We start from the raw sequence: 24010 nt of genomic DNA, 5'->3' as shown, positions 1-24010 counted from the left end.
GCAGGGTAGTTAGACAGGACACTGGCAAACTTTCCCGGAAAACGAAGAATCCCATTAAGAAGCGTCAAAGCACGAAAGTCTAAAGTACAACAGACAAAACAGAACTGTCAGATCTTTCGAAGTTGATTATAAGCGTAAGGTATCCGATGTAAGAAGGTATAACATAGAGAGAATTGAACACGCTCTGAAAAACGAAGGAAGCGTCAAAGCAGTGAAGAGGAAACTTGGAATAAGGAAAAATTGGATGTATGCACTAAGGGACAAAGAAGCCAAAATAGCTACCAATATGAATAGTATAGTTAAAATAGCGGAGGAGTTTTACAGAGATCTGTACAGTAGCCGGGACAACCACGACTTTAATACAATAAGATCTAGCAGTGACCCAGATGACGCCCCAACAGTCATGATAAAAGAAGTCAGAAAAGCCTTGGAGAGCATGCAAAGAGGCAAAGCTGCTGGTGAGGATCAGGTAGCGTCAGATCTGCTGAAAGATGGAGGACATATTGTGTTAGAAAAACTGGCCACTCTGTTTACGAGGTATCTCCTGACGGGAAGAGTACCAGAGCCTTGGAAAAATGCTAACATCATTTTAATACATAAGAAAGGAGATGACAAGGACTTGAAGAATTACAGGCCGATCAGCTTGCTCTCCATAGAATACAAGCTATTTACAAAGGTAATTGCTAACAGAGTTAAGAAAACAGTAGAATTCAATCAGCCAAAAGAAGAAGCAGGATTTCGAACAGACTACTCAACCATCGACCACATTCATACTATCAATCAGGTAATAGAGAAACGCTCAGAATACAACCAACCACTATACATAGCCTTCATTGATTACGAGAAGCAGGTGGCATGGCGCACAGGGAAGGACAAGGAGTTTTATTTATTTAACAAATCATAGAATAGTAAACTAAGCTGATTATTTACTGGCTACCAGTAGCGTAGCCAGACATCTTTTTGGGGAAAAGGGGAGGGGGGAAGATATCAACCGTATTTTTAATATATGTTCATAAGTGAGTTTGTATGGGTGCATGTTGATATACACATAAATAATTGTAAAAATGTTTGAACTTTTCTTAATACCTCACTCGTTGTGGCCCACAGTTGTTCTAAGCTACCACGTACGAACTAATCATAATCTAATGATCTAGTACTCTGCGCCTGTCATATTGTCTTCTGCTGTACTTGTGATATTACTGCCCGCATCTATCCACTGGATGTGTTTTGTTCCTCTATATGCTTCTTGCATATTTCAACCGCTCAACCAGCTGACGCATGCATCAGCTTTGGGCCTCGGTGCTTCCGCAATGCACACGTTCGCTGCAACTGTCAGGTGCGCCACCTATGAGCGACCTCCGCAACTAACACGAGGAGATGCGTGTGTCTGTATGCGAAAAGGAGAAATAACGAGATTTGTTCATCTCTATGCTTCCCTTCCTTTTTTTTTCTTTTGTCCTGGCGTACTATATGACTCTCCACAAGCATCGGCATTGCCACATTTTAGAACAATGACTTATATACACTGCCAAATATTTGACTTTCAGAATTCAGTGTTATTTGAATTGTTCTCATTAAGATTATTACAAAATTAAAGCTTGCAGGATCACTGCGAGAAAAACGCGGAAATCAGAAGAAAACTGTAATAAAGTTTCACATAAACTAACCTTAGGTAAGAAAATAGACTGAAATAATTCGCCAATGATTCTAAAGCTTTCTTCGTGGAGGTAAAGAAAAACGTGAAAAACAAAAGGCAGGTAGGTCATCCAGGAGTGTGTCTGCTTTGCTACCCTGCACTGGAGGACATTGAATCAACAAAAAAGAAAGGGTATAGAAAACGAAGAGTGCCGCTTAATTCGGGGCGGGGGTGAGGGTGACGCCACAATTAGTCACTGAGGCCACTAGAAGTCGTTTTTCAATTTTCATGCGTTCCATTGTTCGCATGATGCAAGTCATCGCACGAGGAACACGCGTTAGGTCTGTGACGATATGCGAACACACATGTAGGACGCACTAGTATGAATATCGTAAAACATTGATTATTATATCAGTTGTTTTTCTTTTCCTCCTTACCGTCTCCGTTTGCCAGTACGTGTCCAGTACCATGCAGCGACACTCGCCGACCACGTGGTGGTACCAGAACCAGGCGTCCGGACCGATGGGCTCGCCCGCGACTCCCAGCAGCTTCAGGGACTTCCGACTGTGTCTGCGAAACGAGGGTATGTGCTGCTCGTGAGACGATATCACCTCGTCTCACATGTGACACCCACGCTCAGGCGAGTAAGCTAGAACAAATATGGTACCTGACTGCTGACCCGAATGTCCTAAGATCGAATCTCAGTCACGTCGATTGCATTTCCATGGCAACAAAATGGTTCGTGTGCTTCGATTTGGGCGCATCTCTAATAATGACAATTTGTCGAAAGCCGTTTACTACAGTATCCCTTAATATCAAACGAGGTATTGAGACGTGAAGCCCCAGCAACTATTATTATCAAATGTTCAACAATAATTTGTCTACGTAGCCGAAGTAAGGTGCAGACTTGGCAGGATCACATATAATGTTACTGCAGCACGTAACAAAAAAAAAGCAAAAACAGAAAAAAATGAGCATACTCTTCAATTCTGTCTGTTTACTACGCACATATACACGAGTAAACTCAATGTACTTGAAAATAGTTCGAGATCTATGCAGGAGCAGTCTTGTTGATCGGCACCTTGTTTCTTACCGTGAAATGTTATGCTGTGCGAGGCTGCCCAAGTATGTCGGTTCTACAAATAGCTGTCGTTATGTAAAATCAACGATGCTTCTTTCTTAACACGCGTGTTTCTAATGTAATATAATCTCACTTAAAAATGCTCCCAGTACCGCCACAGGAAAGCCGCTATAACATTTTGTTTGTTATGTAACTGCCCACTGAGCGTGGCCGAAGGCTCGGTTTACGTGGCACGAGACCTTTGACTTCCTTCAGTTCACTGCAGGAAACTGATGGCTTATAAAGCCGTTACCAAATGCCTTGACGTCATTTTGTTAGCGCAAACATGATACGGACAATTCGCCGTACTTGAGTGCATTGTGCAACGCATTCGTCAACTGTGAATTTGAATGCCAAAACATTTTTTTCTAACGCTACTGCGACAGCTTTGGAGCTGAACTACGCGCGTGCATATGTTTTGTTTGCGTGCGTGCTGGCGAATGTTTGCCTGCGTGTACGTATGCAAATGAGTAAATGCACCCGTTTACGTGTACGTGTGCACATGGTTCCTTGCGTTTAGCCCATTTTCTGCTCTATGTCCACATGCTCATCGTTTTATGGAGTATTTCTGTAGGCACGTCTGCGTGGTATTCTCTAAAGAACTTGCTCATAACAAGGAAAGAAGCGCAAATTTAAGGCTCGTTTTTTTTTTGTTAAACATAACATTACTGACTGACGTTCGCACGTTTAAATGCACATATATAACCTATGAAGTGGACGGAGCGATGAGCTCTCGGGTAAGCTGCAAACAAAGACGCGAGAAAATGCAAACTGCTGATTGCTTATAATTTTGACTGTGGCAACTCAGCCGTGTAAGTAAACATGTTTTGGAGCATAAACAACGTCATGTATCTTGACATTATGGCCCACTGTGCACATAAATGCATGGCCATGCTTGTTTCTGATGCATAACTGGCTGATCAATTAATTAGGTTCGCTTTTACGAAATGAACTTAATTTGCGAAATCACCGGCCGCAAACGTGTAGTGGTGGCTAGTTTGCGATAACCTGTCCAGAGTTGACTTCCTTGGGTTTTGTCATTGCGGTGAGGCACAATGCCCGTTCATTCTTGAGCCCACCCGCAAATTCGAACTCAGCTTCATTCAAGAAGAATTTTCAGTCCTCTTCGAGTTCAAATTATTGAGTTTTCTTATGTACTACCCTGCATATACGCTGACTACGCATAACCGCAAGAATTGGAAATGCAAAAAAAAAAGTCCTAAATTCGCTTAAACCTGGGGCAAAAATGAGCGTAAATTCAATTGGTGGGTTGACAGAATAAATACAAGAGCATGAAACCGGGCAATAAAATTAAAGAGAATTGATTAGTTCACTCACTTTTTGACGTACGAGTCGCCGTACTTCATGAGTGCGCGAATAGCAGTGGGTGCTGTGTAGAACTTGGTGACCTGGTACAGATCGATGATCTCCCAGAAACGTCCGGGGTCGGGATAGAACGGCACTCCTTCGAACTGTAAACGTGTTAAGCCTCCCTATCAGTTGAGCTTCCCGGCAAATATTTGATAAGCAGTAACAGAACGCAACAGTGTAACTGTTTTGTGAAGAGATAAGAAAAATAATTTAGTAAGGCAGACATTGGGGGAGCAGTTTGATGTTTCCCCCTGGGTAACTATCAAACACGTCTTTTGCTCACGGTTCTAGGACACTACAATTAGTAAGCTGAATGAAGATATCAGCATTCATGCAGCTTATCTGGTTGCCTTGATGCTGATTAATACTTTCTTTCGTTCTAGGCGCAGAACTAACTCCTAAATAAGACATGGTCAAAAGATAAAAGCAGGACATTTGTGAAAAGGACCCTCGTACGCGAGCCGGAACGTCCGTGTTTTATTTAAAGTGTTTTTCGCTCGACGTCTTGTTTTTACATTTTGATCGTGATTACTCCCAACCATACGAGCGAAATTTCGTCAAACTCTTGATTGTATTTGATTATTATAATAATGAACTGAAACAGTCAAAACTGTTATTCGAAACCAGCTATATAGGAGCGTAGGCCTAGCTAGCAAAATCAGCGACAGTCCGGGCTGAGCGTCTTAGCACTGACAATGTGTTTGCAAAAGATTTGCATGACCCACTACATTCATCATTACATATTTCCCCCTCGCTGAAGATGGGGCCAAGTAAGTGTTCTAAGGTGTCGTGAGGACAAGTGGTTCGTGATATTGTTTGAGGCGATCCACATGTACGATTTCGCGGCCTCGGCGACGCAGGTCCACAGTGGCCGTGAGGGGTTCGATGAGGTAGTTAACAGCGGAAGTTTGTTCTATGACGCGATAAGGTCCACGGTACCTGCTGACAAACTTTGTAGAGGTACCAGGAGCAGCACTGGGGGGTACCCACAGCCAAACAAGAGAGTTGGGCGAAAATTGGTAGTTGGACCGTCCATCGTCGTGACGAAATTTCTGTAGCCCTTGTTCTTGTGTTGTAAGGGTGCGAGCTAATTCCCGACATTCTTCCGCATACCGCGCGGCTTCGGAAACTGGTGTGCCTTCGGATGAGTCGGGTCAGTAGGGGAGAATGGTGTCGATTGGAGATGATGGTTCTCGACCATAATACATAAATACCATTTCAGAGTGCTTCTGAGAACATAAAGAAAGTTTACTTCTGCGGTAACTAACGTATACAAAACAATGTTTTTGTAAAAAAATTACAAATTGTGCGTGAATGCATTTAGCATTACGGGGAATGTAACGAAGAACATAAGGTACACTAATGTCTCAGCTCAATTAAAGTTGAACGCGCCGATTGTTATAGCGCGAGAACAAAACGACGGCACAGAGACAAGAATGACACGAAAAACACGAGTGCTATTGTTCTCGCGCTATAACTATCGTCATGCCATACCAACTAGCCCAAGCTGCCACACTTCTAAGTTGAATGCGCCGCTTCGAAAAGCGGTGGTAGGAAGCCTCCATGGGGGCGATACTCACAAGCACGCTTGTGGCGCCATTGGCGAGCACGCCGTACACGACGTGGGTGTGTCCCGTGACCCATCCGACGTCGGCGGAGCAGAAGAATACGTCCTCGGGTCGGTAGTCGAACGTGTAGTAGATGGTGGACAACGCATACAGCACGTAGCCGGCCGTCGTGTGGATCACGCCCTTGGGACGGCCCGTGGAACCACTGCGAAATAGGAGACGTTCGATTTGCGTGAAAGTGCATGCCTTATTTGTTAAGCATGCATGCGCGCAAGCCCATAGGAACTGTTTACTTGGTGAGGCACTTATGCATTGAGCCTTCTGCTGCGAGTCTTCCGCTGGTTTTATGAAAACAGGCGACGTGTGTGGACGTCTCTAAGGGGACGTATGTGGACGTCTGTGAGGCAGTAAAGACTGTTCCCAGTTCCCCTACGTCTTTAGCGTATCTCAATTTCAGTAATTTTCTTTGTTTTGTATGTAACAATGCTTTTTTTTTACCCTACAAGTTTACTGCGTGTAATATCCGCACCACAAGTTGACCAAGTGATAGAAGGCCATGGCACCGACTGCGAACACGTCTTTTCACACGCCCGCACAGTTATGCACGTGTATACCACGACACTACTGACCCACATTTGCCCACATTGAGGGTCAATAGCCACGCTTCACCGCTTTCTACGGGACGGCAGAGAAAACCTACCCTTTCCCGATCTCCTGGCTGCTCCCTCAGGCGTGGTAGAACGTCTTGAATTCCACCAGCCAGGGAGTCGAGTTCTAGGCTACACAAAGAGCTGGCCGAGGAAGTGGCCACCAGGCTGAGCCTGCCGGACCATCCGCCTCCAGAACGACTGACGACAATAAAATTGTGTCCTCTTTCTTCTTATCTCACGTATCCAATGGCAACTGTCTAAAAAGTATACCCTTGCAAAGGACCTTCGAAGCCCTGTAATAAGGGTAAGTTATGGGTATTGCTTCAAGCTTTGTACACGGGGTTTCCGTATTAAATGCGAAGAATTCTTTCTGCGAATTGCAAACACTTTTGGCGTCTATCTATCTATCTATCTATCTATCTATCTATCTATCTATCTATCTATCTATCTATCTATCTATCTATCTATCTATCTATCTATCTATCTATCTATCTATCTATCTATCTATCTATCTATCTATCTATCTATCTATCTATCTATCTATCTATCTATCTATCTATCTATCTATCTATCTATCTATCTATCTATCTATCTATCTATCTATCTATCTATCTATCTATCTATCTATCTATCTATCTATCTATCTATCTATCTATCTATCTATCTATCTATCTATCTATCTATCTATCTATCTATCTATCTATCTATCTATCTATCTATCTATCTATCTATCTATCTATCTATCTATCTATCTATCTATCTATCTATCTATCTATCTATCTATCTATCTATCTAGCCGCTCACGTTTGTGGGCTCTCGTCATCACCCCCTTAACTCAATTGGCGTGAACCAAAATTAGTATGGGAGGGTAAGATGGTTTAACGAATATCACACGCTGATCAAAAAATGAATAATCTCATAATCTTGTCACGTACGTCGCCAAACACTTCGCGCGAGACGTACCCGCACATACCCGTGGGCGGGAATGTGCCACAGGTGACTGACACTTAGTATTTACCCAGGACTGGTGACAACACACATGGGTAATTTTAACGCATGGGTGATAAGAAAAAGCTGACATGGGCAGCGTTCACCCCACGAATGCATAAAATAAATGTTATGGTTCCAGCAGGAATCGAACCGTAGTATTATGCATGGCAATCAAACGTTCTACCACACAGCAACGAAAGGTCTCCAAACTACTTTCCAAGTAGACCCTAATTTTCGTGGAACATTAGGGTCTACTTTAAAATTGTGACTGCAGTGCTGGCTATTCAACCTTACAAGCCGTCATATACAGCCGTCATAACGTGTTAATGTCAATTGTAATTAGGTACCATGCGCTGAAGTTGACTTATGTTGCAGTGCCCAAAGATTCCATCCTTGCGAGCACCAGCGCTTTATATCAGCTTATCGCTTCTTTTGTTGCTAATACTCACGTTCCTGTTGACACCGTTGCGCAAGTGCAAGCAACTGGTTATATAAACAACTGCAACTGCTCAACATATGTCTCTGTGTACAACGTTTGGACATATATTTAGCGTCAGTCATTTCATTATGTCTCGCTTAATAAAAGAATTACAACACTGTCACCTTCCCTCCACGTGCTTTACATAACGTCGATTCCCGAGGTACGTGGGATCTGCCGAATTTTCGCTACACTGTGGGTAGTACGTTTCCTAATGCCGAAGCAATGCCCTATGGCTTCGTAGTGGTCCGCAGCTGTGGTGCAGCGGCTAGGGTGCTCGGCTGCTTACTCGAAGGTCGCCGATTCGATCCTAGTCGCACCGATCGAATTTCCATGGAGGTAGAGGCCCGTGTATTATTATTATTATTATTATTATTATTATTATTATTATTATTATTATTATTATTATTATTATTATTATTATTGTTGTTGTTGTTGTTGTTGTTGTTGTTGTTGTTGTTGTTGTTGTTGTTACTTCGTAATGCACCTTTTTCCCGGTGCGATGGTGCACGCGCCCTTCTCCTGGCGGAAATATTGTGAAATGCTGTGCTCCGCAGGCCTCGGGATCTCGGAGGCTGTTTTTCTGGCTAGCCCAGTTCTCTCAGATTATTCCGTGAAGCACACCCCACACCCCTACTAACACGACAGAGGGCAGCACAAAAAATGAAAAAAATGGATTGATCCGTAGGTTGTAACAGGATAGTTTTACCCATACATTCTAGGTAACTACGACAAGTTCTGATGGGCTATCTTTTTTCGTGAATGTACGTTCAACTACACGTGCATTAACAGCGAGAACGTTGCAACCATTCAGAAACGGCAATGTTCCTTTTTTCGTCGGCGAGGTTTCAAGTTCGACATTTCGGCCATCCTAACAAAAGGAGGCTATGCTGGTCAGCGGGTGCCCGGAAGATCATTCCTAGCCAGTCTCGCTCTCCGAAGACACCACCAAGACTGAAAATCTGAATGCCGCCTGAAGAGGTCAGTCTTCGGCAGGTCTAGTCTCTTGGATTTTCCCCTCCCTTGAGCCCCAGCAAATGCATTCAGTGCATATTTGTCTCTTTGTCGGACGAACGTTCTCCAACCGAGTTTGCAGGATGTAATATCATCGAGCTGCTATTTTCGTCGTGACCTGAGGAAGAAAAATTCGTTCCTAAAAAAAATGCGCTGGCTTACCAGGGCATCTTAATTTAGATGCTCGGTTCTTTGGAAACGTGAAATATCAATATTCGTTAATTCATCTCCTACCACTGCCAGCTCCCCCGTAAAGCTGTCTCTCACCATAGGCATAGTCGCGATGCCACGAAGCCAGCTCTAAAAGTGAACACGGCAATTCTGTTAAGCCTAACCTCGTGTACAGCAGAAACAGAGGGTCCTCGGCTTCAACCCAGACGACGTCGCAGTCTGTGCTCTGACGACTTACTTCGTCATGCCACCAGGAGTACACGTCCTCGGTGCCTTCTTGCTGCATAACGATGAAAAAAAGAAGAAAAATGTGGCAAAAATTACGTGATCCGTCCTTACAGCATCGACGAACTCATTATTTTCTCAAAGCTGCACTTATTTCTCAAAACATTGTTAGCATCACAGATCAATTCAGCTTAAGGCACGCCATGACTAACCTCACTGCACTTTAATTGCATGTCTAACTTTACGCCTTTATCATTTTATTTCTACGCTAGTATACTAACGATCGCCTTTGTTTTTGGGTTTGCATTATTATTGTCTATGTTTTTTAATTAATCGACCTTTAATACAGTTATGTGTTCAGTTTTTGTGTTATTATCATGCACATCTACCGAACATGTACGCATCTGTGTCGTTTAAGTCAATGTGTGCGGCCCCTTATCTAATTTTACAGGCCCTGAGGGGGAAAACTGATTGAATTGAATGAAAAGTTTGTAACGAAAGGAGAAAGACAAGATTGCCATAGCAATCCCGGCTGCGACGGCTGCATTTCCGATGGAGGCGAAAATGTTGTAGGCCCGTGTGCTCAGATTTGGGTGCACGGTAAAGAACCCCAGGTGGCCGAAATTTCCAGAGCCCTCCACTACGGCATCTCTCATAATCATATGGTGGTTTTGGGACGTTAAACCCTACAAATCAATCAAACGAAATCGAGATTGCCAAAGCAGCTATATTAAACACATTAGCTTCCTGTTTACTGTATTCACACTTAAGAGGAATAGATGATGTGTAAGAAGGTCGGATTGTGAACAGTGATAAGATAAGGTGATATGGAGCTTGGTTGCTGGTTGTCTACCACCCCCAACCTGCCTTTTGTTCCTTTTTCATTTTGCCAATACTTTCTACATTTCAAAAAGAAAACACGTCATTTTTTGTAAGCGTCTTATCTTCTTTTTTTGTAGGCTGCGCATGGTATATTACTCCGAAAAAATGCTTTCTTTTTTTTTGCCCCTGACGTTTCCGTTGTCTACACGCTATTACCAATCCATGTGGTATGTACCTTTAAGGGACTAGATATGTTAAATATTTGGAATGAAGTGACATACTTGGAAGCATAATCTATAACAAATTATGCAGATCTCATTAGAAGGCATGCCTTGGGCTCTGTCCTTTGTCGTTATGGTGAGCGCTGCATGGTTCAAAGTATGAATCTATTCCAACAAACTGAGCTTTCCATTCTAAAACTTGTGCTCTGTTCTTTATTTTTCCACTGGTGACACCCGGTTTGGCGAATTTCACCAAGTCCTATAGGTGAACGTATCATAAGTAAACGTCGAGTTTTTTTATTTTTCTTTATACGTCTCGCTAATGATAACAGTGTTGTTCTGCTTCCTCTAGTCTTTGCCAACATGAAGTTTCACTGAGGATAATGGTCTGTCAAAGGAAACCGAAATATTCGTACAGTAATGGGAAGGTAACATTTGCATGTCCCTAATAGCATCACGTGTATCCTTACACCCTACCGCTTTTGGCTAGAAAAGGAAGTGCGTGGCAATTATTACGCCATAAAGCGCGCGTCAGAAAGTGGTGCTCTGAACTGTGCAGTGATACTGACGCCACACTTGTCAAACTATTTCTGTGGTCTTTGATAAACAACCTCTCCCAAAGTAGTAGTCCGGAGTAATGTGCTTCCAAGCGTTTCAACTTTGCGTATATGCACGTATTTTTGTCTTTTTAAATTACTCATTTTAATAATATTATGTGGGGTTTAACGTCCCAAAACCATCATATGATAATGAGAGACGCCGGAGTGGAGGGCTTTGGAAATTTCAACCACCTGGGGTTTTTTAGCATGCACACAAATCTGAGCACATGGTCCTACAGCATTTTCGCCTGCATCGAAAATGCAACCATCGCAGCCGTGAATTGATCTCGTGACCTTTGCGTTAGCAGCCAAGTGTCTTAGCCGCCAGACCACCACGGCGGGGTAAATTATTTATTCTGGCTTTTTATGCAAGATGACGTGGCCATGTACAGTTAGTCATTTCTTTGAAATAGTGTTTCACGGAACCCTTCCTTTCTTGTTTTGTTTAATTTTTATTTTTAGTGGGTATTGTGGGGTGTGTGGTGGGAAGCATTTTGAAAACAATGCGAGGCGTGCAATGCAGTTACGCCTAAGCTCGCAGCGTTTTGCCGTGGTTGGTTTAGACATACACACACAAGCGAAGCCCTCAGGCATCAAGCAGAGCTGCTGGCTGTCATGCAGTTAAACAACGTCGTCGGCAAACAGAATGTCACGTGTCCACGTGCGCGAACGTTGACTGATCCTCATTGCCCTGCGGTCATGCCTATATTTTATTTCTTGCAGCGTTGTGACAGCTGGCATTCCGAGTCCTTCAATTTACCTCCGCGGCTCAGCTGTCCGACAAAACTTTCCGTACGACACGAGGCCGCATTCGCACTGCTTGCTGTCATGCGCCTTTCGTTCTTGAACTGCTGACGTCAAAGCAAGAGTGGTATCCTCGAATCGAGAATGCATGTACGCTCTTTACACGAGTCGCTCCGGCCGCTGCTGCACGCTTAGCAAGCGTCGCGCTTAATGTGTTCTCCTCTGAACGATTAAAAAGCCACATTTAGTGACACCGACGCACGCATTACTCAGCGTCCTCCAAGCAACAGTTACTGGCTTACTGACAGCCACTTCGGGACTCTCTCTGAACGCTTCTTGTTGTCGAATAATACTTGGTTCAGCCAGTCGCCAAGGCTGTCCAGTCAAACAGCCGCTTTGATGTGGAGTTGACTCGTGACTTGGCTGGCTCGACGAATACGGTGTACTGGCGCGGGCTGGTCGCATCGGCTGCAGCTGCTTTTACATGAACCCGATGAAGTCGACTCGAGTCTGCCTGCCCGGCTAAAACCCAGCCGTCGCAAAATATTAGCGGGTCTCGCTAGGGAGCTCGTGACTTTGTTCCCGTGGGCAGAGTTCGTGGAAAGCGGACGCATGACCCTGTGTGTGTCCTAGCATGCGCAGGTGCAGGCCAGGTAAAGGCAGCTGAAGGCGCGTCATGTTTACTTTGTAGAAAGGGAGTCGCTAACTCGATCCGCGGAAGTTAAATAACGATGCCACAACAACCCCAAAACTTGGTGAAGCTTGTATGAAGCACGCTGCAAGGCTTTGTCGTAAGAGAATTGGTGGACGCGTTTGTCAGCTTCTCGTACTCAACGTTTGGGCAGAACGCTTGGGCGCTCAATGAGTGCGTGCCGGGTCATGATGATCTTCGACACACTGAAAACCTCGAGCATGATGGCTCTGCTGTAAAGTCCTTGCTTTTAGGTATATGGCACTCACGCACACAATGCTTGCCACCGCGTCCTACTGCTTAATCAAAGGCTTTATTCTTTCCAATTAAATAAAGTATTGTTCCTTTAATATTGGCTGAGCTAATGACGCAACGTCGACTATTTTATTTGTTGACTGAATGAAAAAACTGATTAGTTGATGTACTGGGACATGCCCGACGCTTGCCAATAAAATCTTGCACTCGCGACGAGGATGTTTTTGAAAAAAAAATGACACGTATATTCGTGCTTGATGCAGTTGAAAAAATGATGTTCATAAAACATAGCATACAGCAAATCGCTACGTTTAATAAATAAATGCGTGATGAATGTTTTTTATTGTAACTTTCACATCCATGTAACAAAAAACTTCGCAAACACTTGTTTGGTCCCAAAGCCTAACTGGCTAGTAGAGGGACCAATTGTGTGACATACCTACATACTTGCGCAAGCGGTTACACAGCGACAAAGGACATCAAACTGGATACAATGTTGAAAATAGACAAAAAAAGCAAAAAACACATGATTGAACTATAAAAAGAAACATAGCGCAGAACATAGCTACTTGTAGCACAGAATAATAATAATAATAATAATAATAATAATAATAATAATAATAATAATAATAATAATAATAATAATAATAATAATAATAATAATAATAATAATAATAATAATAATAATAATAATAATAAATTACTATGCAGACGTATTACTTAGAAAGTTTGCATGAAGTGCATGCTTCATGGCCAATGAAAAATTTCTAGCCTCTTTCGCATCAGTCGGTATCGCATTCCATATGAGAGCGCCGTGAAATTTTATGAGCCTTCGACCGTAGGTATTTCTGGCTACCGGTAAATTAAAACAGTGATTCGCTGCAGCTCTTGTACAGCGCGCGGGTAACGTAAAGGTGCTTAATGGGAATGGTTCATCACGTTTTATTATTCCATGTACTATATCAGCAACACTAGACACGTGAACAGAGTCCAGTGGAAGTACACGCATCATTTGAAACAGTGGTTTTGCAGTATCCGTCCTGTTTGAGTATGTAATAATCCGGACCGCCCTCTTTTGCAGGCGGCTAATACATTTCAAATGAGTTTTATATGTACTGCCCCACGATGCTATACAGTAGCTCAAGTGACTGTGCACGAATGCAAAGTATAGGATGCGCGAAATCGATGCGCCAAAACATTCACGGGCTTTTAGTAGCGTGTGACACCCATATGCTAGCTTGGAGCATGTGTTTTTTATATGCGATTTCTGGTTCATGTCCGAGTCAAACATGACCCCTAAGTACTTAAACGAGGCTACTGGCTATAGCAGTGCTGTATCTAAAACCAAGTTGAAACCTGCAAAGTCGAGTTCTTTTTTCCTAGAGTGAAAGACCATGTATTTAGTTTTCTCTGTGTTGATATTTAGGTGGTTTCGTTTAAACCATACTTGTACTCTCTGCAACTCTGCGTTAATTTTATCTTCGATGTCTTTTAAGCTGTCACCAACAAAGATTAGTGCCGTATCGTCTGCGTACATTAAAGCTTCTGAATATAGTAGGATGGAGGGAAAATCGTTAACGTACAGGGAAAAAAGAGTGGGTCCAATAACTTAGCCTTGTGGTACCCCAGAGACCATTGATTGAGTAGAGGACTCGACACCATTCATCACTACTCGTTGCTGGCGGTCGGATAGGTATGATTTGAGAAGCTGGTGAATTTGGCCTCGAAAACCGTAGTCATGAAGCTTACTTAACATGATGTTGTGGTTGACGGAATCGAAAGCTTTTCTTATGTCTAAAAAAACTACGACGGCTATCTTATTGTTGTTCAAGGCTTTGTTAACTTGTTGGGTTAATACCAAAACTGCAGTAGATGTAGATCTGTGTGCTCGAAAACCATGCTGGTTTGAGCAAATTATATTATGTTTGGATGCAAATGATGTTATCTGCACTGATAGAATTTTTTCAAAAATTGTATTAATTACACTTAACACAGATATTGGTCTGTAATTTGATTCACTTGATCGGTCTCCGTCTTTGTATACAGGGACGACTTTGCCCAACTTAAGCTCATTTGGGTACATACCACAGTCCTGCCAGTGTTGAAACATGTGCAGCAAATGGTCTGCCAGAATGTCATGTTATTTTTTATTAATTTAACTCTAATAGCATCGAGCCCAGCTGCTTTATTGGCGTCTAGTTTTTTTACTATTGACATGATATGGGACATTTCTATCTCAAATATGGCAAAACTATCAGAAACTGGTCTAATGGGACGCGTGTGGTCTGTAGTGTCAGGAAACTGAGCAGCCAAAGCACGCCCGACGTCTGCAAAATACTTGTTAAAGCGATCCACCGTGTCTTGAGTTATATCGTCAGGCAGTACGCGTTTATCTGAGTCAAGACCAACTGCGGATTTTGCTATTTCCCAAATTCGCTTAGTGTTGCCTCCAGCCTCTTCATAGTATTCTTTTTTTTTCGTTTCCTCATTAGGGCGACTAACTTATTCCTATAGCATTTGAATTTATTTAAGTAGTAGGCTTTGGTTCTCTGCTGCTTCCACTTGTGATATCAATAGTCTTTTTGTTTCAGTATTTCTAGAATACTCGGTGTCATCCAAGGGCAGAGTGGCTTGGCGTACTTACTACTAGTTGTGGTGGTGCTTAGTGACACAGCATTTTTGAGAGAGCATATGAAATTACTGTATTCCATATTTACATCCTCGTCATACATAGCGCAGTAATCAATTTGACTTATTTTGTCTCGTAGTAACTTATAGTCAATCTTTGTAGTTAATTTTCCCCTAGAAGGTTTCGTATCGAGAGGCTCATTAATAAGGGTAACAAAAATAGGCAAGTGATCGGCAATCGGAACAGGAAGCACACCAGCGGGCACATCATCACCAACATTGCAGAGGGCGTGATCAATAAGAGTACATGACGTGTCAGTGATACGCGTTGGCTCATTTATGACATTACACAAGTTAAAGGATTTTAAGAGGAGCGTGTACTCATTCGAGGTATCGGATGACAGGTCAATATTAATGTCTCCAACAACTACAATATTATTACAATATTATGTTCAGACGTTAGATCTGAAATTATTTCACTTTGCGTGGCTGCTGGCCTGGAGGTCACGGGTTCGACCCCGGCTGCGGCAGTCGCACATCGATGGCGCAAAAACGCTCGAGACCCATCTGCTGTGAGATGACAGTGCACCTTTGTACCATGCAGTGTTTTTTAACACCACATGGATGAAATATCTGGAGCCTTCCACTACAGCGCCTCCTATAATCATGTCGTGGTTATGGGGCGTTAAACGTCACATGTTGGTGGTCCCACTACACCGGCAAGCACTCCTCATTTCGCGCACTGTTTGTGGACGTACTATGCTCGCTGCGCTGCACTAATAAGTTTGAATTTTGCAAACTCATAAAGCTTACGATCTCCGCTTTCCAATGACACCTGGTGTTAATACCTAGTCTGAAGCGTTACCTGATAGCAACGAAAATATAGTGACGAAGAAAAAGGCATTTTTCTCGTAAAAGCCTTTACTGCTCTGTGAGTACGGTGAAACTGTTCAACATAACAAAACGAAGGTGACTGTACCTTTAGATGAAGTGCTAATCAAGGTTTCTACGAAGAGATATTGGACATAAGCTAATCGTAAATTGATTTGCGCTCCAATCAAAATGGGCAAAATAATAAATGTTTGTGTGTGAATATTTCTTTTTTTTTCAAAGTAGAACACTAATGTCTAGGTGTTCTGTAGACCACAATGCACTTACTCTCCATGCGAAGTTGCGTTGTGCTCTGACCAAAACTTGATTAACTATTATTGTGTCATGCAGCTGTTTACGGTTCTGTTTGGTCCCGCATTACCGACGAAGCAACAAAACTGTACAAGCTGATATTCTGAACTTCTATATAATAAAGCAGCAGGCCCCTCTATAGGATCATATGAAGAGATACTTTATTTATCTTTATTAGGCAACCTACAAGACAGCAGTGAATTAAGATAATTTTACTGTTTGGCAGTTTCGTAGAAACTGGCTTTATTTAGACGCTAATTACCAACGAGTATTGCACATTAGTAGGTGCATATTGCGTCTTGCATCTACTTGTGCTCACTAACTCGACCACCCAATGCTTCAAACCAAATGTTTTGAATATATCATGAATCTTACACACGTTTTTGGTGGTAGCATTATTTATGGAATAAAAATCAAGTTGTTTCATGTGAGTTCAAACGTTCGCCCAATCTGGCGCAAATAAACATAAAAAAGCCCGTAGAACAGACATGGATTATTTCACCAGGCTTCACAGTTTACTTGACTAGGTACGTCTAGTCACCGTGCGTAGCACCAACTATACTATAAAATAAATGTGCAACCAGACGCATCAAACTGTGTGCAGTGGGATTACCTAAACATGACTGTCATTTGAAACGCGAGCCGAACCGGATTACGCGGAGGAGTACAAGACCAGTAGCTCCGCCTTCGTAGCTTCCCCTTCATTGCCACAGAAAGTAGTCTCCGAACATAGCGTGCACGGTTAAAAAATACTATGAAATGAACAAAACAGACAACGTTCTCGGCGTTGGCGTTTCATAGCGGCGACTCGAACACACATTTCCAGATGTTTCTGAGAGGCGCCCAACCTGCGAACGGTCGAGAGTGAGGTGCGAGCGGACGAGAAAGTGGGGCGCAGGGAGGAGAGACAGCGAACGGCGAGAGAAGTAGCGGTGAAGCACTGCCCCTGCTGTTCTACCTGACGGCCATAATGTCAGCTTCTTATCAACGCAATCGCTTCACAAACGCTGGTAGCACAAACGCAACAAACGCGTTTCAAACGCACTGCATTGAGGAAGTGGCAAGTCACGTTCAAGTCAAGGTGGCGGAACTTCTGTTGCTAGAGGCGAGGATAAGCGCGCGCGCCCACAGTTGTTGCTGACAGCTGCCGACACCGAAGCGTGACATGGTGGGAGCTCTGGTTGCTAGGGATGCGCGCGTCCGCACCTCTTGCTATGGGAGAGGGCGGTGGACGGACCCCGACGGACGCCTGACATAGCCCTACTAAGAAATGCATTTGCATTTAAAACGACCACACCGTATGAGTAGGCACTGGATCGCTCGTTAGGAATTCAGTCAAAGGAGTCTTTACTTGGTTTTCTATTGACGTTGAAGGCAAATTTTCTACTTCATTCAATCAAAAGTGTAATAAGAACGAAATACCAATTAAGCATTCGCAGACCATACCCAATTACGCAACATTCATGCAATATTCCCACCACTCTACGACGCATTTGCTCGACTATCCCCCTCCCCTGCGGGAAGAAGCCTTCGCAAGCTTTTTTTTTTTTGTCCGCCCAGAACACATGTCATGGGGACAGTGTTATCGATTTATACTTTATATGGAGCAAAACATTGATGGCGACGAAGACGGCGGAAATGCGCCCTCGAGTATCGATAAAATTGCTATCACAATAAAAAACAGAAATAGCGGGATTTTACGTGCACATATATGCAAGACGCATACTCGGGCTTAGCAATGTTGTATAACACAACTGGTGCTTTTGAATCCGACCAGCAGTTGACGTCTCTTCGGTGTTCGAAACACGAAACTCACTAACAAGTCTAACAAGTTGCTAACAAAACGTTACCCTATTAGAAATAACTGATTGCCAGTATTTATCGCCTTCACAGTTTCCCAAAGCCGTTACCCAGAGATAGAAACCGCATATGAGACGCGGCCGTATTCTTTACAAGACGATGAACGGGCACATCAAAGCGTGGAGCAATGCATATTGACCTACAGTTAAGCGGAAGTCGCAGGTTGTCCACATATTTCTTTAGCTACGTAAGTCTGTTATGTTCCTTCTCTGCTCTCTATTTTCATCTCCCCCATCCCCCTCTCATGCGCAGGGTAGCGAACCGGCTGTCTGTAGGCTCGTTAACCTCCCTGCCGTACTTTTCCTCCTATTTTCCTTCCTTCTTCAGTCTAATGAATGCTTAATGGGTTTATTAATGGTTCTTCGTAGCGAATGCATCCCACCCGAAAGTTGTACACGTTCTTGGCGTACAAGTATTTATATAATTCTTCCCGGGCTGTTGAAAAGGTGTAGTCGTAACTCACGATACACGCAGAACAAGAGCTGGAATATATATTTTTTGCTAATGTCAGTGCTTATGTGCCACATGATGGGCAGCCTATTATCAGTGTTAATTTGATTGCCTTGGTTTCGGTAGTGCCTAAACAAGCGTCATGTAGTCGGTCCTAATGGGTCCTCACTTCATAGGCTTATTTTCCCAGTTTTTGTATGGTCGATCTTTTGGAAACATTCATAGTAAACGCCCTTCGGAGCGTCGTAATGCGCCTTGATAGAAAAACAGGAAAGTAAGTTAATACTAAGGAATTGATGGTTCTGCACATGACGTGCGCAGCCAGCGGGTGCGTAAAAGTTCTAAAGAAGACCCAAAGTGGGATGAATGTGACGCTAGAAGTTGATGTAAGCGCGGTTAGAGAAGGAAGTGCGGTGGAAAGATAAGGAAGACGATCACGATAACGATGCTTATAATTAAGAGCTGATTGGTGTGTTTTTACGGCTGGCGGAAGGCGGATGTAACTCTGTTGAGATCCCTTTAGGTACCAACAAGCTGTGGCTACCAACCCGGTAGTTTTATTTGAAGGTGGAAATGAATCCGATAGCAGAAGCGTGTGACGGGCACCCAACGTTTACCGGAGAGAGCAATAGGAGTAATAGACAATTTGAATTATTTACACACCCAGCATCATCGTCATCAACAATGACAACTACTGTACTATTACGACGACGAATACAACAACAACGATAACAATGTTAATAATGTACAGTGGTACTCCATGGTGTTCAAACGAGGAAAACGAAACTCCCCAGAAACTCTACAAAAACACCAAAAGGCACCTCGCACTGGCGGTGTCCAAGCGAGGAAAACAAAACTCCCTAAGACCCTACAAAAACACCGCAAGCAAGGGTGTTAGTGAAAACCTCATTTTAAAGGGCGTTTCACTTATTACCTTAGGGATGCACGCTGGAATACGAGCGAAAAACGCCCAAAATGGCTAAAAAGTGTTTACAATGTATGGTACGAGGAACTCATATCGGACGCGACTGTACCTTCAATTCACAGTGAATGCGAAGCGAAGCTTCAGTACAACTGTTGTTGCAATGCCATACAACTGAACAAGATTGTGCAATTTCTTTCAGGTTCATTCTGCGTGATGTGCAATGCTACTTAATGTCTACATTCGCCCCGAACGCAGCCATTCACTGTGCACCAAGGATACTATGAAAGTATGCACCAATAATACCCTAATTGTGAAACAATAATTTATTTTATATTGACAAACTATACTCTGACAAATATTATGTCACAAATATCCCTAAGTTCAGTACTATATAACAGAGAAAATCAAAGTTGAAGTTTCATTTTTTAAAATTTCACGCTGAATTCTTCGCGCGTGAAAGTATGTGTACGAATTTCAAAAAGTATTTTCCGCATTTTCGCGACATGGGTTTGATGAAAATTTCTAAAACTCCGTATGTTACAGCTATGGCACCCGCAGATGAGATAGTATACTTCATTTACTGTAAATACGGAGGATCAAGCAGACGCCGTCAAAATTTATGACGTCATGGTGTTTGGTGCGGGGATGTCAAGGTGGCGTCTCTACTCTCATTTTCTTTTCACGCTTTTTTTCACATGCCAAGCGTCACGTCATGGTAAGAGTGGTGTTTTCAGGTTTGGGAAATTGTTATTTTATTAATACACGAAAAATTATTTTGCTCTTTAATGTCCCGTTAACACGCATTTAAATTTCGTGCTTGTTTCCTGCTCGCCCAACCATGAAGCACAACTGGTCGCGTTACTCAAGAGCACCAGCTGACTCAGTGAGAGCGTCACTCTTCAAAGCAGATGGGTTTCCACTTTTCGAGTGAAAACGGACTCGATTTGTTACTCTGCAGAACATAGCGGCATCAATATTTCTTCATATGAAAGAAATTGATGCTGGAGGTTGATGCTGGAGGTTGATGCCAGACAGACTACTTGGACGACAAGTTTCTCATCATCTTATTCTGAGTCAGTCACTTTGGTCATCCGGTAAAACGTTGATTAAGTCAACGTCATCTGTTTGCTCTCATAATTAAACCTCCGTTATTCTCAATTGAAAAACTGCTATAAGCTTAAGAATTCCAGTGTGTCTGTGGGCGAAGATTTTTCACTCCGTGTGCGTAACATCCGGAAAAAACTTTGGGACAGCACCAAGAGGAACCGAGAAAAGGGTGAAAAAGTTACACTTGTGTACGACAAGATAAAGATAAACGGTCAACTGTATGTCTGGGACGAACATAAAAAAGCGAGGGCAGACGTGGGAAAGAAATCTGCTGTCCGGAAGGCAAAAAACTGAGTGAAATTAAAACGCCCCTCTGCCTAGTGATAGCAAACCTAAACGCCAGAAGGGTTGTTAACAAAAGTACCGAACTTGAAGCATTCATACTAGAACATCAGCCCGATATTGTGACAATAACAGAAACAGGGCTTTCTCCTAAGATTTCAAGTAACAATATATTCCCTCCTGGTAATACTGTCATACGTAAAGATAGGTGCTCACGAGGGGGTGGTATAGCAATTTTGATAAAAGAAAATATCTACGTCACACCTATGCGTGAAGTTGTTGGTGCTGAAGTACTTTGGTGTAAATTAACGACAGATAAATCCTTCCTCTATTTAGGCACAATGTACCGGCCACCAAATGCTTCGCGTGATGTATTACATGTACTACCAAATTATATGGAAGCTCATTTCACGCAGTCTACAAAGATAATCCTGCCCCGCCGCGGTGGTCTAGTGGCTAAGGTACTCGGCTGCTGACCCGCAGGGCGCGGGTTCGAATCCCGGCTGCGGCGGCTGCATTTCCGATGGAGGCGGAAATGTTGTAGGCCCGTGTGCTCAGATTTGGGTGCACGTTAAAGAACCCCAGGTGGTCAAAATTTCCGGAGCCCTCCACTACGGCGTCTCTCATAATCATATCGTGGTTTTGGGACGTTAAACCCCACAAATCAATCAATCAATCAAAGATAATCCTTACGGGGGATTTCAACTTCGCTGGTATAACATGGGATTCCCTTGATGATACTGCCGACACTGATAATGCAGATGAGCTGCTTGATCTTTGTTGTTAACTTTAGCCTTAGACAGCTTATTCGAAAACCAACACGTGTTACAACAAAAAGCAGTAATGTACTTGGCTTGATATTTGTGAGCGATAGCATAGCAGAAAACCGGATTTCATGGGAAGTTGTCAGGGGCATATCGGACCACAATGCGACTAAATGCTTCTTGTTGTTGGGCGCACCGCTGCCTAAGCATAAAGGAAGTACATGAATTTTCGACTGGGTGAATGCCGATGACGTGAGCCTTCTTGACTACCTAGATGAATCCTATTCCACCTTTAGCTCGTTCTCGCAGGATGATACAGTTTCAGTAGATGAATTATGGGCAACCTTTGAAAGAATCGTTCAGCACTGCTTATCAAAATATGTTCCCACAAAGATTTTGATTGATATGTGGGGTTTAACGTCCCAAAACCACTATATGATTCCCACAAAGATCAAACCAGTCCGCAAGAAAAACCCTTGGATAACAAGAAAAATTATACAACTAAAACGAAAGCTTGCCAGATTAAGGAAAATGAGAAATAAACTATTGCTATCAGGCTGTACGGCAAAAATAAGTGAGCATTCTCATGCACTAAAATCTGCTGTGAAAATGGCAAAGGATGAATATATGAATGTAACCTTAAATAAATTTATCAAAGAATCCCCTTCTAAGTTTCGGTGACACCTTAATTCGAAGCCACATCAGATCAGTAACCCAAACCCGGCTGAAGATACTGAAAAGGCTACACAGTTTAATGATTACTTTGTTTCAGTATATACACGTGACAACGGTAAGAACCCCGACCTCAGTTATCTTCCATGTAACACTGCCGAACTAGACGACATAATCCTAACTGAATCGGGCATTTTTTGCCTATTACTCGAAATAGACACTAAAAAATCCTGTGGCCCCAACAACATACCAAATGCATTTCTGAAACGCTACGCAGAATGAATGTCAAAGTTCTTACTGATCATATATAACAAAACATTAAAAACTTGTGTAATTCCGGAGAAATGGAAAATAGCCAAGGTTATTCTTATCCACAAATCCGGTGACCTTACGAACACATCAAACTACCGACCAATCTCGCTTAGTTGTTCGGCCGGAAAAATTCTTGAACATCTAATCCTGAAACACATTGTATCATTCGTACAAAAAAAATAACTTAATTGTCGCGAATCAGCATGGCTTTCGGAAAGGACTGTCTACAACTACTCAACTAGTTGAAACAATGCACGACCTAGCACTTACAATGGACAAAGGTGGCCAAACAGATATAATTTTCTTAGATCTATCAAAAACATTTGATCGCGTTTCCCATCCCAAGTTGCTTCAAAAACCTACGCATTACCCCGGAGATAACAACATCATCAAGTGGATAAAAAGTTATCTTACAGGAAGACGCCAGTATGTTCATTACAAAGACCACTATTCGGATTACGGCTATGTGCTGGCTGGTGTTCCTCAAGCTGCCGTTCTAGCTCCTATGCTTTTTCTTCTTTTTATTAACGATTTTCACATCAATTGTATCGCAACACTGAGAATGTTTGCAGATGACTGCATAATCTATAAGCAAATCACTTGCCACGAAGATCAGATGATTCTAAACAGAGCCCTTGAACATATAACACAGTGGTGTCAGACTTGGCAGATGATGCCTAACGCAGATAAAACAGTTTGTATGACCGTGACAAATAAAAGAACGCCCATGAACTTCAACTATTATTTAGAAGGACAGATGTTAAGGATAGTAGAAGAATATAAATATTTAGGTGTCATAATTTCGTCAGATCTCAAATGGGACAAGCAAGTAACATACGTTGTTAACAAAGCACTGACAATTTTGTACTCATTGAAACGTTCGCTTAGATGCGCATCCGTAGATACTAAACGCCAAGCATACTTGTCGCTCGTTCGATCAACACTGGAATATGCAATAATATGTTGGTTTCCCTTCCGTAAACATTACATAGCAAAGTTGGAGGGTGTACAAAGAAAGGCACTTAGGTTTATCTTTAATAAGAATCGTCGTCACGACTATCCGACTGAACTATTAAAGCAAGCCGCTTTACCCATTATACAAGATCGAGTCAGACTGCTTCGCCTTAAGTTTCTTTTCCTTCTTCTTAATGGCAGCATGAAGATCACTGTGAACAACTATTTACTACACTCGGATACAATCAGTTCCCGAACTAAACATACCAAGCACTTAGCTGAACACAGGTTTCACAACGACATTTTCGGGTATTCTTTT

The 24010-nt window shown here is 42.7% G+C and overlaps 1 protein-coding gene across 1 annotated transcript in view; it reads right to left on the bottom strand.

The window, feature by feature from the left end:
• LOC119159414 (acetyl-coenzyme A synthetase) overlaps positions 1-24010 on the bottom strand; it is a 79825-nt gene that overhangs the window by 17594 nt on the left and 38221 nt on the right. Inside the window, exons 7-10 of the mRNA XM_037412162.2 lie at positions 9163-9278; positions 5708-5900; positions 4095-4228; positions 2074-2206 (exon numbers count right to left, since the gene is read on the bottom strand). Of these exons, the coding sequence (XP_037268059.2) occupies positions 2074-2206; positions 4095-4228; positions 5708-5900; positions 9163-9278 (576 nt within the window). The remainder of the gene's footprint in view (positions 1-2073; positions 2207-4094; positions 4229-5707; positions 5901-9162; positions 9279-24010) is intronic.

This window comes from Rhipicephalus microplus, chromosome 1, assembly GCF_043290135.1.
Source record: "Rhipicephalus microplus isolate Deutch F79 chromosome 1, USDA_Rmic, whole genome shotgun sequence".
NCBI lineage: Eukaryota > Metazoa > Arthropoda > Arachnida > Ixodida > Ixodidae > Rhipicephalus > Rhipicephalus microplus.
The sequence above is the reverse complement of the archived record's forward strand: the minus strand, read 5'-3'. Positions and strand labels throughout refer to the sequence as shown.